Here is a 19,319-nt window from a genome sequence, read left to right on the forward strand (position 1 = left end):
AATTGTTCTTAACCCATTTGTGAATTTATATTTAAATTGTACTCTGCAGACAGCACATAGTTGGGTCTTGATTTATTTTTATCTGTTCTGACAATTTCTGCCATTTTATGTAATTATACACTTAGTTGGATTTAGAGCTATTATTTTATTGGTTTGATAGGTTCCCTGGTTTTATTGTTGTTGTTGTTGCCCTAATCGTCCTTTCCTGTCCTTCTTTTGGATTATTTGTTTTTAAAATTACGTTTTAGTTTATCTCTTGGCTTTTTAGCTAATTTTTATATCTCATACTCCATCAACCCTGCTATAGATTTAAAAATATGTGTAATGGTAATGGTTTCTGGAGACTAATTGTCAGTGTTTGATTCTCTACTCTGCCACTCGTTTGCTGTGTGACTTTGGGCAAGTTGTTAGTTAACTTGTTTGTGCCTTAATTGTTCCATATATAAAACAGAAGTAATAACTTGCAGAGAAATGCATTTGGGGTCATGGTCCTCAGACCCAACTCATTATTAGCATAAGGTATAAACTCCAGGAGTATGGGCTTTCCAGAAAGCAAAAGACAGATGCAGTTCAAGAACATCTGGGCTCTGATTCTGCTTTCTCTCCTTAAAATAAAGATGAGCACCTGTAGATGCTGAGACTGGTTTAAGGTCAGGAGAAATGATTATCAGTAAATATCCCTTATTCTTTAAATGAAAGCATGTAGATCGTAGTATAGATTCTTTCAAAACAGTAATATGAAACCAGAGTATACAAAGTATAGTGGCACAGTCAAAAAAAGAGCTTTCCGTGCTGGGTGAGGCCCTACCTTGCATGGACTGTGTCACTGACAGCTACACACTCGCACAGGAGTCCAAAGTATGTAAGAGCAGGTGCGCTAAAAGCACACATCTGCTCCTCTCCTGAGGGACTAGCTCAACTCCAAAAAACTCTATCTGTGGCTAATTAGAAATAATAGAAATAACAGAATAAGATATACAGGGCTTCCCTGGTGGCGCAGTGGTTGAGAGTCTGCCTGCCGATGCAGGGGACACAGTTTCGAGCCCTGGTCTGGGAAGATCCCACATGCCGCGGAGCAACTAGGCCCGTGAGCCACAACTACTGAGCCTGCGCGTCTGGAGCCTGTGCTCCGCAACAAGAGAGGCCGCGACAGTGAGAGGCCCGCGCACCACGATGAAGAGTGGCCCCTGCTCGCCGCAACTAGAGAAGGCCCTCGCACAGAAACGAAGACCCAACACAGCCAAAAATAAATAAATAAATAAAAATTAAAAAAAAAAGAATAAGATATACAGAAATCATCTAATAGTATAATATAATATCAATAATATAACTAAAAAACAAACAGAAATAATCTAATCTCACAACAGCTGTCAATCTGGTCTTTTCCCACCAATCCACAAGCCACCTAGTAACATAACGTTCTCCACCTCAAAGGGTGGCTGTGAGGATTAAATGAATTAATTTATATAGAGAACTAGGGGCAGGGAATGGTACACAGTCACAGCTCGTCATATGGTAACTTATATACCACTGAAGACCAGCAAAGGTGTTACACATAATCCGAAAACCTGATTGAACACGTTTGTCACCATTTCCTCATCCACCAAATCCTTATGAATAATGCAAAAGTGAAAAAGGATAGGAGACAGTAAAAAGGAATCAAAAGAAGACATTAGAATAGTTCACCAAATCATTATGTTAAAGGAAGAGCATTTCAAACAGACTGTCCTCATTGTTACCAGAGAAAATTTGAATGTATATATGACCCATCTAGTCACAACTACAGTCCAAGTTTGAATCAGACACTTTCTTTCAAGGTCAGCAACAAAGTGACCCAAGGCAGTCCCATCAATAATTGAGGGCTTATTATTATGTATCAGGTACTATTCTAGGTGCCTAACATGTGTCAAGAGTTGACTGGCAAAGGACATAACTAAGAAATACAGTCCAAAATATGTAACCAACATAAACGTGATGATATTTCCAAAAATACTGTAACTGAATTAAAGAAAAAAGTATTTATAATTTAGATGTCATTGCTAAGAAAATGGCATTAATGACTTGTTTTCTCACGATGGTGTATTTAACGTTGAGTGTATTTTAAAATAGAAGGTACCGTGGTACCTGACTCCGGTGGTGGCATGTGAACAACGGTGCTGCTGTAGCTGCACTGCCTCACGTCCAGGCTCAGAGCCGCCTCAGTCCGTGGAGCTCCTCCTTCAGCATCTGTGGACCGTCCATTAGCTGGCATTTCTGCTGTAGGTACGGCTGGGATCTGAGAAACAGCTGGTGATGTAAGAGCAACTGACAGTGAAAAGAAAAATTCCCAACAGGAAATTCATTATTAAAGACCCAAACAGTTTACACACACTTATAACTGACAAGTTAAAACCTACTGGCCATAAAGAGGCAATGTGGATTCTTTGTGATTACACAAAGGATTCTACAATGAAATAATTAAAGTCAAAAGATTAGAGAGAAAACAGAGAGGGGTGGCTTTGTAATAACTCTCTTGATCCAACTATGAAAGGCATTCCTGTCACCTTGCAGTGCTTGGACATCATCTGCTCTGTGGCTTTGTCCGTCTTCTTCCGAGGATGAGGAAGTCGTATTTGTACAGGAGATACACTTTCTCTTCAAAGCTGGAATGTTGTAGCTCTTCAGGTACCTGCAACAAGGTAATTCGGTTGCGTATTCCTACCTGCCCGCAACTTTGCCATCTTCCACCTTTCTGCTTTTCTCACGCCACCTCTGTTTGGGGTATTTCACATTCTCTTTTTTTTTTTTTGCCCGCACTGCGTGCCATGTGGGATCTTACTTTCCCAAACAGGGATCGAACCCTGTGCCCCTGCAGTGGGAGCGCAGAGTCTTAACCACTGGACCACCAGGGAAGTCCCTCACTTTCTTCCTGGGTGAAGGCTTCCCTGACCATCCTGGTCTACATCACGGTGTTGTTACATTTCCCTGACTGTGGTCTTGAACTGATCGTCAAATCTTAATTTTTATGAGCCTAGGTCTTGTCTTCTCAACTATATTCAAAGAAGGGATGCATCTTCTAATTTTCTGCATCCCCCAAAATGTTCAATTTATTATGAATTGTAAGTAGTAGATATCCACTGATTTATAGTGAAAAATAAACAGCTGTTAAAAAAATGATATAAAGGCCCCACAGTGACAACAAATGCTTCTGGAAAAACTAACATGTTATCAAAACTTGTGTCTCATACCTGAGAACGCTATCAATACAGTTTATTTGCTGGTAGGACGGGCTATGCTGATCTTTTCTCAAATCCTCACAAGACTCGGTGTACATGCTATTATTTTTTAATGTCTGGAAGGAAGAAAAGGTCTTCTGCTCATCTGAAAGAGAATGAAAGGATGCACAATTAAAAATATCACATGCTTGAGAATATGTACTTATTCAGCAAAATTCAATAGTACTTTGGGATATACATGATACTTCAGGACATATACAGTCAATATTATGTAGTTATTAAAAATGAGCTCAGATCTAAATGCATTGATATAGAAAGATATCACCTAGAACAATTACATGAATAATTTCATATGTATCTTTTTAAAAAAGGAATAAAACAACTGTTTCAGGCAAAGATTACCAAGGAATAAAACCAAAGGTGAAAGGTTGACGGGGACCTTCACAATGTTACTACCTGTAAAACCGGTTGATCTTGGCATCACTAAGGGGGATGACAGACACAGTGCATTGCTTATGTGTTGCAACAGAGAGTACACAGCACTGCCCGTGTTGAACTGGTGTCCAACAGAACGTTCTACAATGACAGAATTGTCCTTTATCTGTGCTGTCCAACCTGGTAGCTAGCCACTACCACCAGACCCAGCGACTAGCATTTGAAATGTGGCTACAGCAACTGAGGAACTAAATTTCACATTTTATTCATTTGTAATTAATTTAAATTTAAATTGCAAAATGTGGTTAGTGGCTACCATATCGGATAGCAGAGGTATAGAGAGAGGAAAAAAGATCTCAGGCTGGAGCACTGAAGAACTTGAACTTTCAGTAAAGAATAAGCCAGTAAAGGAGACTTATCCAGGAAGAGACAGATCCTGCAAGGTCTGGTGTCATGGAAACCAAGAGGGGAAACTATTTCAAGGAAGAAGAGTAAAGAATTATGCAAATGCTGTTGAGAGACTGAGAAATATTAGCTACTGTTGATACTATTCATAAAGGTTAGTTTAGCTGCTTGGAAGAGGCTTCTCTATTTTCAGAGGGAATTATGGAAAAATGCTTCACTTTCACTCATTAATTTTACTTTTAATTTTTTAATAATTTTCAACTTGAAGGTTTCAAAGGGTTACAAAAATGGTAGAGAGTTCCCATACACCATTCACCCAGCTTCCACTAATGTCACACCTCACATAACCACAGGAAAATGAATGACACTAGGAAATTAACAGCAGCATACTAAGCTACAGCCCATTTGGATTTCACCTGTTTTCCCACTAAGTGTCACTTTTCTGGTCCAGAAGCCCAACCAGGATGTCACAAGTGAATTTAGTTATCAAATGCCTCCTTAGTCTTTCCTTGCCTTTCATGATCCTGACACTTTTGAAGAGTACGGGGCAGGAATTTTTTAGAAATGCCCCGCCATTTGCGTTTCTCTGGTGTTTTCTTATGATTAGTTTGAGGTCATGCATCTTGGGGAAAATTGCCACAGAAGTGCAGTGCGTGATGGTGATATGTTTTATTATTGACACATTAACCTTGATCATTGGTTAAGGTGATGCCTGCCAGGTTTCTCTTATGTAAAGTTGCTATTTTACAACGTAATAAAAGATGTAAGCAATAAATGTTCTGGAGGAATACTTTGAAGCCATGCAAATATCCTGTTTCTCTTATACTTTCACCTATTGTTTGCACAACACTGTGAATATACTTAATGCCGCCAAACTGTACATTTAAAAATAGTAAATTATATACCTAAAACCACAATTTTAAAAAACCTTTCATCTAATTTTAGCACTCACTGGAGGATATGCCCTGCAACAGTTACTACTGTGGAATTCTTTCTTTGTTCTCTAAGTCTTATTGAAATATAACTGACATACAGTAGTAAGTTTAAGGTGTACAGCATAATGACTACTGTGGCATTCTAATAGCAATTTCCTATTTTTTTTACTCCTTCTACATTTATTAATCAAGCTTTTTCTATTAGGAAGAGTTTCCCTTCTCCCCTTTCCCTTTTATTTATTCATCCAATCATTTATCAGCAGGGACTCCTGGATACTCATTTGCTGTGTTATAATCCAATACTATCATTATTTATTTTGTTGCTCAAATTGTTCCAGTTTTGGCCATTAGGTGCTCTTTCAAGTTGTCTCCTGTGTCCCTCAGACATGCCATTTTCTCCCTTTTTTCTTGAGCACTTCCTTACTTCTTTGGTTTCTTTTATGGGAAAAACACATAGGAACCAAGACCTGGGTGCTGGGTGTGCTCATTGCTAAATGTGTCCCTCCTTGTAGGTCCCCTCAATGGACAAAACAAATACATATGTGTATGTATATCAACCCTTGTCTGTCCATCCGTCCATCCATCCCTTAAACAAAAAGGCATGAGTTCACGCTGATGCCTTTAACTCCAATCCAGCACCAGAGTTCACGCTGGCATTCCCTCTGCTCATTCGCCATGTCCCTCTCCAGTAGCGAGGAATCTCATTATCTGCAATGTGTTTGCCTACTTGCTCGATTCTACTCTGCATGTAGAGTAGCTTCAGAATTGCTAGCCTGCACTATGGCGAGGAATCAGTTTCCTGAACACTGTGTTTGTGTACATGTATGCTTTGGATTTAGTGCTGGGGTGTCCAGTGAAGACACCGATTTCCAAAGCTACTCAGCAACTTTCTTCCCCACCTCCTTCAGGATGTTTATGCCATTAGTGTGTAACATGGTTAGGGTCATTTGTCACAGCCTATACCTCATCTTGGGTTCCCTCTACATTCTGGGGCGGGGTGAGGTACGACAGACCTGTGAGTTTTCACAAACGCACAGCCAGTTGCGATTCCACCACCAGCGTAACAAAGAGAACATTTCTCTCACTCAAGCATTTCCCTCCAGCTGCCTCTTTGCAGTCAACACATCCTGCAACCTTAGCTAATACTGATCTGCTTTCCGGACCTCGTGTATTCCAGAAGTAATGCCTTCCCAGAACAGAACCACACAACATGCAACCTTTTAGCTCTGGCTTCTTTAACTTAGCAAAATGCATTTAAGATCCATCTGCATTGCTGCATGAATCAAGTTCATTTTTCTTTATTGCTGAGTAGTATTCCATTGGGTGGATGTATCACAGTTTATCTACTCACCTGCTGAATGACATGGAAGTTGTTTCCAATTTTTGGTGAGTGTGAATAAAGCGTAATAAACATTTTCAGACAGGATTTTGTGTGAACTTGAGTCTTTATTTCACTTGGGTAAATAACTAAGAATGGAATTGCTGAGTAATATGGTAAGCTTATAAGATTTTACTTAACTTTATAATAAATTGCCGCATTTTCCAAAGTGGCTGCACAATTTTACATCACCCTCAGCAACGTGTGAGAGCTCCGGTTACTCTGCATTCTTGCCAGAACTTAGTACTGTCAGTTTTCGTTCTTTTAATTTTAGCCATTTTAACGGGTGTCTCATGTGTTTTTAACTTCCTAATGACCAATGAGATTGAGTGTTGTTTCATATGCTATTTGCCATCTATACATCTTCACTGGAAAAGTGTTTAGATCTCTTGACCATTTTAAAATTGGGATGTTTAACTTCTTATTGTTAAATTTTGAGAGTTCTTTATGTATTCTGGATACAGCTCTTTATATATAATTTGCAAATATTTTGTCTTTTCATTGTCTTACCAATGTCTTAAAAACGTCTTTCAAAGAAACAGTTTTAATTTCAATAAAGTCTAATTTATCAATTTCTTTCTTTTATGGATCATGCTTTTGATGTCATATCTAAAACCTCTTTCCAAACCCAAGATTACAAAGATTTTCTCCTATGTTTTCTTCTAGAAATTTATATTTTAAAAATTGAAGTATAATTGACAGGCAACATTCTATCAGGCTCAAGTGCACAATATAATGCGTCAACACTTGTATACACTGCAAAATGATCACAATAATCTAGTTACCATCTGTCACCATATAAAGTTATAGAATTTTTTTCTTGTGATAAGAGCAACTTTCAAATCTGCAGTACAATATCACTGACTATAGTCACCAAGCTGCACGTTACATCCCTATGATTTATTTGTTTTATAGATGGAAATTTGTACCTCCTGATCCCCTTCACCCATTTTGCCCACCTCCCAACCCCCTTCCCCTCTGGCAACCACCGATTTATTCTCTGTATCTATGAGGTTTAGTTTGTATTTTTAGATTCCACATACAAGTGAAATCATATGCTATTTGTCCTTCTCTGACTTATTTCATGTAGCATAATACTCCTGAGGTCCATCCATGTCGTCACAAGGAAGATGTCATTTTTTTTTTTGTAGCCAAATAGTACTCCATTCTCTCTCTATACCAGTTTCTTTATCCAATCATCCACGGATGCACACTTAGGTTGTTTCCATATCTTGGTTATTGTAAATAATTCTGCAGTGAACATAGCAGCGCACATATCTTTTCAAATTAGTGTTTTCGTTTTCTTCAGATAAATACTCATAAATGGGACTGCTGGATCTTATGGTAGTTCTATTTTTAATTTTTTGAGGAAGGTCCATACTTTTTTCCATAGAGGCTGCACCAATTTACATTCCCACCAACGGTGTAAACGGGTTCCCTTTCCTCCTCGTCCTCACCAACACTTGCTATTTTTTGTCCTTTTGACGACGGCCATTCTGACAGGTGTGAGGTGATATCTCATCGTGGTTTTGATTTGCTGCAGTCCCCGACTATCACTGTGGATTTGTTTATTTCTCCTTGAAGTTTTTATCAGTTTTTGCTTCATGTATTTTGAAGCTCTGATGTTAGGTGCATAAATAGTTAGGATTGTTTTATATTCTCAGAGAATCAACCCCCTTGTCTTTATGCAATATCTCTCTGAAGCCCTTATTCTAAAGTCTACTGTGTCTGACCTTAATATAGCTTTCCAGTTTTCTTTTGATTCCTGTTAGCATGGTATATCCTTTCTAACCTTTTACTTTTAACCTACGTTTTTAATTTTCAAAATGGGTTTTTGTAGATAACAGGTAGCTGCATCTTGTTTTTTCATCCAATTTCACAATTTCCAAGTCTTTTCACTGGTATACTGAGATCATTCACATTTAATGTGATTGATGTAGCTGGATTAAAATGTACCTCTTGTTAGCTGTTTTCCATTTGTTCCATCTGGGTTTTTTGTTTCTTTTTTCCTCCTTTTCTGCCTCATTTTGGGTTAAGTGTTTTAAATTACATTTTAACACCTCTACTGACATTATTGATACTTCTTTAAAAACTTTTACTAATAATTGTCCTAAAGTTTACAATATACATCTTTAAGGACTCAGTTTCTATCTCCAAATAGTATACTCCAAATACTATAATGCAGAAAGAATTTACACAGTATATTCCTAATACCTCACTCCCATCCTTTGCAGTATTTTTACATATGTTATACATGCAGAATACTATTGTTGCTTTAGTTAGTTATGTTTTACAGTAATTAAAAATAAGTAAAACATAAAGTTTATTTTATCTTCATTTATTCCACTTCCAGTGCTCTTCATTTCTTCGTGTAGATCCAAGTGTTATGTCTGACATCATGTTGCTTCTACCTTTACAAATTCCTTTAGGATTCTGATAGAACAGATCTGCTGGCAATACATTCCCATAGTTTTTGTTTGAGAAAAATCTTTGTATCTCCTTCATTTCTGAAAGATACTTCCCATTGCGTGTACCATTCTGCATTGACGGTTTCTTTCCTTTGAAGATGTTACTCTATTGTGTTCTAACGTTCACAGTCTCTGAAGAAATGTCTCCTGTAATTCTTATTCTTATCTTTGTTTTTCTGTAATCTATCATTTTCCTCTGGTTGCCTTCAAGATATTCTCTTTGGTTTTATTTTAGTTTGAATATGACATGCCCAAGTGTGTGGTGTTTTTATATTTTGATTTTTTTTTCTTTTCTTTTTTTTTTGTATTTATGCTACTTGATGTTCTTTGAATCTGGAAAATCAGCCATTATTTCAAGTATTTTTTCCGGGATTGCAATTACTCATATGTTAGATCATTTAACCTTGTCCCCACATTCTTAAAAGGCTCTATCTTGTATGTTCCTTTCTCCTTGTGTTTCAGCTGTGTAATTTCTATTTATCTATCTTCAAGTTTACTGATTCTTTTCTTGGTTGAGTGCCCACCAAAGGTATATATTCACCTCCAGCATTTCTAACATTTCCATCTGATCCTTTCTTTCATGTTCCACCTCAATGCTGTGATTACTTAGGCGGTTTTTGCATGTTACCTACTTTGTCCATTAGAGCCTTTAATGTATTTATTATTCAGAGTTATTTCCAACATCTGTGTCCTACCTGACTCTTGTTCTTGTTCCGATGACTGCTTTGTCTCTTAGGAGGTTTTTTCCGTGCTTTTCATATGCTTCATAATTTGCTGAAAACTGAACATATGTAAGACAGTAGGGACTGGGCACGCCTTTCCTTCCACTAGGTCTGTGTTCTGGTTAATCTAATTAAGCTTTAGGCCAGGTCTGAGGTTTGCTGTTGCTATGGTTTCACTCAGTGTATGACAGCTTTCAGATCCCTCTAGTGACACTCTGCACTTCAGGTGGCGGCTGGTTTCCTGAGAGCTCTTTTCTCCAACATCTGCTCCACTTCCAGGCTTTGGTCTTCCCTGCACTGTGCCTCAGAGAAGGTCTGTCTCTTGTAGGTGACTTGAATCAGTCAGTCACAGGATCCAGCACTTACCTCACTTCTCCTTGCAAGTATGTGCCTCTCCTCAGATTTCAGGCCTGCTGGCTGCCCTGTAACCTCAGCACTCTGATGGGTTCAAGAAAGAACACGAACTTGCTGTCCGTCTGGCTTTTTTCCTCATAAGTTTGGATGCTCTTTCCAGCTCTCCCTGAGCAGGAACCGAAGCACTCTCCCTCGGAGTTAGCTCAGTGTATGATTCATCTTCTTTCACTTGGGCTTTGCATCACCCTCGCAGTAGAATGTTCAATTTTCCCTAATTTCCCCAATTACTTCTCTGGCCGCTGGCATCGGTCTGTATAGCTGAGGAAGGGACTTTACATCTCTTTGTTGTTCCTTGCCTTTCCATAATAAGTTTAAAAGTTTCCCTTCTTATTCTATTCTAAAGCATAACCTGCCTTTATAAGAAAGGTAAACATACATACTTAAAACCTTATGTTCTTGTGTGTTCCAGCACCCTGTATATAATAAAATATATATATACAATGACCATTTAGTATTTTCCTTTTCATTGGTGTATATCTCTACTCAATTTCTAATATTTAAATTACAACGTTTTCTATCTTTAAGTCACCTTCTTGTTTCTCTTCAGTAAAGAGTAATGAAGACTTTTTTACTAGCTCTTTAAACTTGTAGGTCTTAAACTGTTAATAAAAACAAGATGCCCAAATAACATTAGTTCTCCAAAGTTATTCCAAATGGCATTACTTCCCCCCAAAGTCGCATCCTATGTGTATTAGCCAAATATAGTACATAGCTAAGTAGTAAGAAAATTTCAGTTTCTAAAATAGCAGCCTAAGTACACAGAGTTAGGTATAGCTTAAATTTTATAAAATGTTGAATGATTGAATATGGATGATACTTAAATATATAGCCTTCAAAACAACAGTACTGATGGTATTACTAGACCAATGCAACGACAGGTGATAAGAAACGGAATAAAGCAGGAGGTTAGAAAGGATTTCTGCCCTGAGAAGAAATTCCAGAGGTCAGGATGTAAGACTGTGGCACTAACACGAGGCCGTAGGCCTAGGCAGCAGCAGGTAGCACTGACTGGATCAGACAATGAAGAAAACATCTAGAAATTTTAGATTAAAATCTCCTCAAAGAATTTTCTCTGGCAGGATATGGAATAATGATATACAACAAGAGAGATATTTAAGATAAATTCTTTTGTGGGGGAGATCTGATGGTTTCACGGGACCAAAAAAGGTTGTCATTTCTACCTTGTGCCCTTACGTCTACAGCAAAAGAAACAAACAGAACTTGAAACCTCCTGCCAAGATGAATAAAAACCCCAAAAAACTAAAGGACGGGACTTGCTGCATCTGGAGGGTGTCCTACGGGCTCCCAGTGATATCACCTGTAGGAGCAGCAGTTTGATATTTTTCTTGTGGCAATCATATCAAGTCCTGAAAAGTACAGCTACTATTATTATTATTGACTTTAGAGAAGAAATTTCACCATACTGTGTAGAACACCCACGTTTGACAGTGGTAGAGACCGTCAACGACATTTAGGTGGCCAAAATCTATAACGACTTCCCAAATTATATTAACGTTCAAGGAGAAAAATTAAGAGAAAGTTATTTAAGTTAAGAAGTTAGCATAATTTGATCTCTATATTATAAAACTTTATATATACAGAACTATATAACGCACGCAGGTTAGCTTCTCAAAATAACGTCAACTATCACGACTGATCCAATTCCTCTGGGGTGCTTCCTACCTCATATTTGAGAAAAGTAAACATGTAATCAAGAAAAAGGCCAAGTTTTTCATTCAATTTAGGTCACAAACATTCTCCATTTGTTTGAAGTGAAAGGGAGGGATTATCATTTTAATATACTTTATTATCTGAAATGTATTCTAAAATTACCTCTTTTGGTTTACAGATAGCTCATATGGAGGTAATCTACGAATTGGGTGGAATTAGCAGAAAAGTCAATTCTTTAGCAGAAAAGTCAATTCTTTAGCAGAAGTATACTGTGGCTACATTCTAATACCATTTAGCTTTCGGGACAGTACTTGCTGCTGCCATTGTTATTATTAGTAGTAGTACTGTTACTTTTGTTATCTGGGCACGTAAACCTGAACAGCAGCAGCCCAGAGTCGTGGCCTTGTGAGGGCGGCTCTGGGAGGGGGGCGGGTGACCCTGCTGACTCACCACCACGCTGTCCCGTGCCGGTCCCCATCACTTGCTTCTTTGGTGATTTGTCCCTTGACTCGATGTACAGCTGCTGGCCTAGATTCTTGATTTTGTTTACACTGGCATAGACCTGCTGCAAAGTCAACTTAAGGAAAAGAACGATAAACAATGTTTCAAAGATTACAAAAATGTGCATTAAAAGATACATAAATGAAATACATTTAACTTTTGGTTCTCTGTAGACAGAATGACTGGAAGCACGGTAATAGCATTAATTCAGTCTCCCGCTGCACCACAGCACACGAGGAGCAGTGAAGCTTTACAGCAATCTGTCCACAACATGCTAATTTTTAGGAAGCACACAATTAACCCAAGTATCACCTTCTAAAGGTGATATTTTCTTTTTAGAGACGTTTTCCCAAACCAAAATGGATCAGAATGTCTATTACCAGATCAGATCTTCCAGACGAGAACTAAGAAGCCACACACGTCGAGGTACAGAACCAGCACCGACATGTTACGGGTAATGACACAGGAAGAAAAGGACACGTGCTCAGAGGCACATGTGTGCTCGCTCACCGGTGCCTTCTGCACCTCCTCCACACAGCGCCCGCTGGACTCACTGGAGGACGCGGTGCTGAGGCGATGCTCCTGAGACCCGCTGCTGCCCGGGCTCCCATAGCCACTGGATGCGCTCCCGTGAACGGGCTGCAAGAGAGACGGGCCCGTCGCAGCCCCGGGCGATGTGGCCGTCAGAGGAGAGACTCAGCATTACCTACCTCTGAGCTTACCTACAGTCATCACAAAATTAAGATTAAAATCTCTGAAATCCTAAATGAGGTGTGTGAAGGGTGATGCTGACATGAAACATATTCCTCTCTCATCTCAGTAACTCTCAAGGGCAGAACCTACTTTTCTAGTCTAGGTGGGTATTTCTAGAACGACAAATGTTTTAAAAGCCACAGTAAATAAATTTAACAAAACATGAAAATAAACTCTAGCTCTTTATGCTGAGTTTGGAATAGACAGAACAAATTAAATATATACTGTACTTTTCCCCAAGAACCTCAGAGATACTTTATGAACTCTAGAGACAGTATGAAAGACATTTTGAACACTACTGGCTAACAGTTTTAGTGACACCATCAGTAAATGCTTGACAAGTTTACTGGTTGACTCTCTAGTAGAAAGCATTTTGGTATTTGTTTTCAACAAGCAGTTTTTCCTACTTTGGCTCATAATGACTAGAGATACAGAGACCTGCCACCCCTCTCCCCACCTTTAAAACTGTAATTATTTAAAAAAAATAGTGAAGCCAAAACACTGGCCGCGTCTGGAATACAAGAAGGATTCTCTCATTTAGAGATAACTTCTCTATCTTATTGCTTCCTATGACTCTGTCATCTTAAATTGGATTCTTACAAAAAGTCCTGTGTATTTAACACAGAAAAAAGGAAAACAAGATTAATGAAATTTAATTTGAAAACAAAAAGAGGAAGACAAAAATTTCTGGAATGTAGAGGGTAAGGACTTCTCTCTCCTCACAGTTCATTACTGTGAAGTGACTTTACTAAGACTGAATGTTAAAATTAAAGACAATTATGGGACTATTATGTTTGTTTTTTAACATCTCTCACTTTACCTGTAAGAGAAGTCTGTGAATTTGTTCTTGTAATTCCGTTATGTCTTTGTCATTACTGTTCATCTTCTTTATTCTGGTGGCAAAGACATCCCCATTTAGTGGACTCCTACAAAATGCCAAGTCAAAGACGGAGTCAGGCAATTTCAAGTTCATGTACAACGAAGGCTAAAGTGATTTTTAATAGAAAATTCAAACAATAAACCTATGCTTTTACAAAGCAGCTCTTCAACTCCAAATATAGAAAATATGAAGCTCAAACTCTGTTCATAGAGGTAGAGAAAATCCTAGGAAACAAATGAGGTATTAACCGTCTTCTTTAGTTTCTCTGCAGCTGTAATCATTCTACTGTATCTGTATAAATTTAAAATCAGTGGTAGGTAACCCCCTAGCTACTAAAATACCTTCAACGGCTACTGGTCTCAGAATTTAACATGAACTGAGTAACCTACTGGCTATGAGAAATTTTAGGACCTTAAGTTTGGCAAACACATTGAATGCTTAATGTACCTAATCACTCAAGCTACGTAGCAAAGATGATTCTGCAGCCCACCCGCGTGGTGAACATGTGGTTGCCACAAAATCTTCAGTCTTATTTATATCCAAATTCTAGAGCATCTGAAATCTACCACGGGAATACAGTGAGAGGCAGACACGTCAACAGGAAGAGCAGCAGAGACAAGGGACTGACATTCACTTAGGCCCCTCCACGTGACGGGAAGTGCTGTTTTGTGCCACACACCAAGATTAAGTGACACTTCTACCCCTCACAACGTGCCGGGCACTATGCCAGCTGCTCCACCAGGTACCCCCTCCTCGCTTCCCTGGGCCAGACCCCGGCTTGGGTCCCCCGCTGTCGCGTCTGCCCGCTGCTCCCGAGGCCCAGAGTCCCGGCTCCAGGCCGCACACTCTCGGCCACCACACTGTCCCGCCTCTCGGCACCTCGGTCCTACGAGTGCTGCTAACATCGGACGTGCCGTGGGCCAGACACGTCACCTCCTGAGTCCTCGCGACCCTGGGCGGTAGGAATCAACCCGGCAGAGGTGAAGAAACTTGCCGAGTTGCCGTGGCCAGGCGGCCGGGTCGCGTCTGAAGCCACATGCCCGACCCCGAGCCGGCTCTCCCTCCTTTTCCTGTTACGCGTCCTGCACGCTGCCTCTCACACCGCAGACACGCGGCAACACTTCCCCAAAGACAGACACTCCTAGCAGGAACGGCGGGACGCCAGCGGGGTCACGGGAGGCATCAGGAAGAGGCCGCGTCCCCGGCACAGGCCCCCCGCCGGGTGCCCCCCATCCCGCCCAAGACCAGACCCTGGGAGGCGCCAGGCCCGGTCCGGCGGCACCGGCTCCGCGATGCGGGACGCGGAGGGCCAGCTGCACCTGGACGGCAGCCTGACACTGGCACGTCTCAGGTGCCCCTCCTGTCCTCCGCCCCCTGCCCCCGCCCTCCCCCACCCGCCGCTGGGCGTCAGGCTCCTCCCACGCTCCGTTCGCTCCTCCCCACGTCACAGAAGGGTCCCTGGGGGCTAAAGTGCATCCCCGTGCGCTGTGAGCCTGAATGTCTTCCGGAGGCGTCTGGGCTGCTGTTCAAGTGCAAGGCTGAGTGGAAACAGAACGTTTTGATTTGTGCTATGAGATGCGGATGTTCCCAGGGGTGACCCTTCCGACAAAACCAAGTTGGGCTTTTAATCACCAATTACAGAACTCAAAGGATTCACAGCCTTCATCAAATGGTGTCAAGCTCGGCATGACGCGTTGGCTGCGGTGGACGCCAGGAAACGGGTCTAGGAGTAAAGAAGGAAATCTGGTGTCCGTCTCCACTTTGCAACCTCCTGCCTCAGTGATCGCCGGGAAAGTGACTCTGTTTCACAGAATGCGGGTTTGTTTGTTTTTTTTGTAAAATCAGAGGTAATGGCACCTAGCCTCCCTTCCCACAGAGCTGCTGGGAAGGACCTGAAGAGAGCCGGACACTCCCATAGCCCCCTCCCTACTTCACTGTCACACTTTCCAAAACTCTGCCCGCACGTCACAGTGCCATTGCTGTTTTCCACTCTCCCCATACGCGATGGGCAGCAAATGGAACGTCTGTTCTGTTTATAACCTCAGCCTCAGCCTAGCACAACACCTGACTCAGCAGGTGGCCCGTAAACACTTACTGAAGGAATAAATGCATTAAAATGATTTTATAAACGTAATAGATGATTACTGTTCGATGAGAGAAATTAATACCTACTAGCCTCTAAACTCTTTCCCTCACATAATCCTGGATCTTGAGATGCAATTATTGGTGTAATTTTAAAAAACACTGAAAACATTGGGAGTACTAATATGTCGGTTTATTCCACATATTTTTAATCAAAGAACTGAAAGGATGGCTTGGAGAATGAATCTAGGATGCACCTCTAGCACTGACAGGGAGGTACTCAGACCGGTCAACAGACACCCAGATGGACGTCTCATCAGAGGAACCGTACTTGCTTTGGGGTTTCCTATATTCATCCTAAGCAACCATCTGATTTTTAAAAAATATTTATTTATTTATTTATTTGGCCGTGCTGGGTCTTAATTGTGGCACGCGGGACCTTTTTTGAGTTGCAGCATGTGGGATCTAGTTCCTGGAGCAGGGATCTAACCCGGGCCCCCTGCATTGGGAGGGCGGAGTCTAAGCCACTGGACCACCAGGGAAGTCCCCAACCATCTGATTTTATTTTCATTTCCCAAGAGGTCTCCCTACTGGGAAAAAAAAAAGTCCTTTCTGAGCAGCACGAATAGCACTTCCTTGGCAGTCATATTTGTTACCTCAATTATCCAGTTAGTTTTCTACCATAAATCAGCCTCATGAGTCAGGGCGGCAAGGAGCCCGATTCTTCTATAAAAGCTGCAGACCTGCTCTGCTGAGAGGCCAAACCCTGGAGCACAACAAGGTCAGAGCAACCTGAGGCCTATCTCACCATGGCCAAAACATCACTCTATCACAATATAACACGTGATAAAATACTCTTACTGGGAGATGTACTGTTCTGTACACAGAAGTTTTATGCTTCTGTGTACAAAGTTGTATAACAAAATACAAAAGACAGAGTTGCTCAATCTCAGCATGACACTGAAGAGTTAAGTGTAATTTCCACTCTTCAAAGAAATAGACATCAAAAGGAAACTTATGGGCCGGTTGAGAAACCTCTAGTTCAATTTTAAGTGGACCACAAAGTCCAGGGAGTAGGAGTATCTCCGATTACAAGAACCGCGGTCCAGGTTGCTCTGGATCCATTCTGCAAGGCTGTTATATGGACAGGTAACACCAATCAAGCAGGCTCAGGTCAGCCATGCTGGCAGGAGAATAAACATGAAAGAATCTAAATATTAAAAATAAAGATTTAGGGACTTCACTGGCGGTCCAGTGGTTAAACACTTTGCCTTCCAATGCAGGGGGTGCAGGTTCAACCCCTGGTCAGGGAGCTAAGATCCCACATGCCTCGCCAAAAAAAAAAAAAAACATAAAACAGAAGCAATATTGTAACAAGTTCAACGAAGACTTTAAAAATGGTCCACATCAAAAAAAAAAAAGATTTAATAAAATTGACACATATAAGTGGAATTTGACAGCAGAAGGCTGATATAAAAAATTTTACATGCTCACTAAAGAGAACCTTAAAATTCAAAGGAGAAAAAACAAAACTTCACCCAAAATCCCACTATCCACACATAACCAAAATGTATATTTTATTTCCTTCTAATCTTCTTTTTCCTATTTCATAGTGTTCGTGCTTTAAACGTAATTATAATCATACTGTATAAAAAATTCTGTATGCTGCTTTTTACATCATCTAATATATCAATTTCCCATGTTATATACTCTGTGTAAAAATTTTTATCGACCAATATAATAACATGTCAAGCAGATATTTCAGAATCTACTTAATGATAGACATTTAAGCTATTACAATTAAAAAATGCTGCAAAGTCTGTCTTTTCTTTATAAGGCTTTCTGTATTTCGGCTTCTTTAGAATATTCCAAGAAGGGAATCGTTAGGCCAAGGAGGTAGAAATCTTATAAAGCCCTTGATACTTATTGCCAAACTGTCTTCCAGAAGCACTGAAAAAAACCTGTCCTTCGTTTAGTTCATGTGTCAGTTGATTCAAAGGGGAATCAATGGGCCAAAGAATATTATTTGGAAAAAGATTTTTTAGAAAATACACAAACTGATTGACTTACGTTTGCACTTTATGCCGACCGATGATGAAAGAAACCTTCCGGCTCCATGGGTTCACAAAGCTGGACCAACTGGAATCCAATACTATGTAATCCCCATTTTGAGAACAAAATCTAATGGGTGAATGTTCAAAGGGAAGATGGCCTGCATACTTCAAGACTACATAAAATAATAAGACAAAATTAGAATTTATTTAACACAGATATTGATTACAAATGTCTTTTTTTAAGGCATTTATTTGTAAATGTTTTAGAATGTCAAAATAGAAAAAAAAATTGTTTCAGCAGTTCCAATACATTGCTTACCTGGTTAAAGGTTAAGCTCTAACGATTAGAGCTTGTGAGACCCTCTAGTGAGAAATGAAGTGACAAACTTAAAAAGATCCATGAAAAAAAAATGTCCTCCTATAAAGAAGTAGGTCCTTACCTTTTTGGTGTATGGCGACCATCAGAGAACGATCTTCCGGGTGCAGGTATGTCAGGATGGACGTTCCAATCAGATCCTGAGGTAGGTAACCCAGCAAAGGCACTGCTCTGAGCACAGACACAGCACAGGCAGCATGTCACACGCACCAAGTAACTCATACCTTATATACTTTCAACGGTACTTTTCAGCTAAACTCTAAATATGACAAAGGGTATGCAAAAGATGTTCATTACAGCATTTATAAATGCTACAAACAACCCAAGTGCCTATGCTGTGGGGAAATAGATACACGATCTAAGAAGTGTTGGTCATCTGACATATTGCATCAAAATCACCTGTGAAACTTCTAAAGAACAGATGTGCAGGCTCACCGCAAGCTTACTAAATCAGAATTTCTGTGGTAAGACTAGGAGTCTATATTGTTAACAAGTTCCTCAGAAGTCTCTGATGCCCTCCATTTCGCTGCCTTCTAAAAAGTCTACAAAGATCACATCATAACAGAAAAATGCTTATGATGTTAAATGAATAAAGCAGGCTACAAATTTATACAGAATAATTAAAATTATACAAAAACAATGTCTCCCAAAAAGTGATATCAAATAGACAACTGGTCACAAAGCCATTTGTAGGATAAAGGTTCATGGGAAAATTCTGATGTACAGGCACTCAAGATGACTTAGAAAAAATTGACTCCATAAACATTTTCTATGTGTACAAATTCACAAATACTTTCTAATGCAATAAACTTAAGCTGTTTTCAGAATAACTTCAGCTAGAATTTTCTTACTTTCTACAGATTATATTATACAAAGTATCTCACTAATTACTGTTTAGTTTCAGGGTAACTAAACGGTAATAAACCCATTTCCAGATGTTAAAAAAATTTTTTTAAAGCTTTTTTTTTTTTTTTTTGGCCACACCACTCGGCTTGTAGGATCTTAGTTCCCCGACCAGGGATTGAACCTG

At 40.0% G+C, this 19,319-nt stretch overlaps 1 protein-coding gene across 10 annotated transcripts in view; it reads right to left on the minus strand.

Moving 5' to 3' along the window:
• PER3 (period circadian regulator 3) overlaps nt 1-19,319 on the minus strand; it is a 71,936-nt gene that overhangs the window by 37,644 nt on the left and 14,973 nt on the right. For 7 of the 10 annotated variants that reach the window (XR_014263394.1, XR_014263395.1, XR_014263396.1 and 4 more), the window contains exons 8-15: nt 18,354-18,460; nt 17,930-18,086; nt 13,718-13,823; nt 12,655-12,783; nt 12,094-12,220; nt 3,228-3,360; nt 2,544-2,668; nt 2,125-2,304 (exon numbers count right to left, since the gene is read on the minus strand). Coding sequence is in view for 7 of the 10 variants with exons in the window: in XM_082461015.1 (XP_082317141.1) it covers nt 2,125-2,304; nt 2,544-2,668; nt 3,228-3,360; nt 12,094-12,220; nt 12,655-12,783; nt 13,718-13,823; nt 17,930-18,086; nt 18,354-18,460 (1,064 nt within the window). In the remaining 3 variants the exon portion in view is untranslated. The remainder of the gene's footprint in view (nt 1-2,124; nt 2,305-2,543; nt 2,669-3,227; nt 3,361-12,093; nt 12,221-12,654; nt 12,784-13,717; nt 13,824-17,929; nt 18,087-18,353; nt 18,461-19,319) is intronic. The other 3 variants (XM_082461019.1, XM_082461018.1, XM_082461017.1) reach the window with 2 other exon arrangements.

This window comes from Balaenoptera physalus (genome assembly GCF_965194825.1).
Source record: "Balaenoptera physalus genome assembly, chromosome: 1".
NCBI lineage: Eukaryota > Metazoa > Chordata > Mammalia > Artiodactyla > Balaenopteridae > Balaenoptera > Balaenoptera physalus.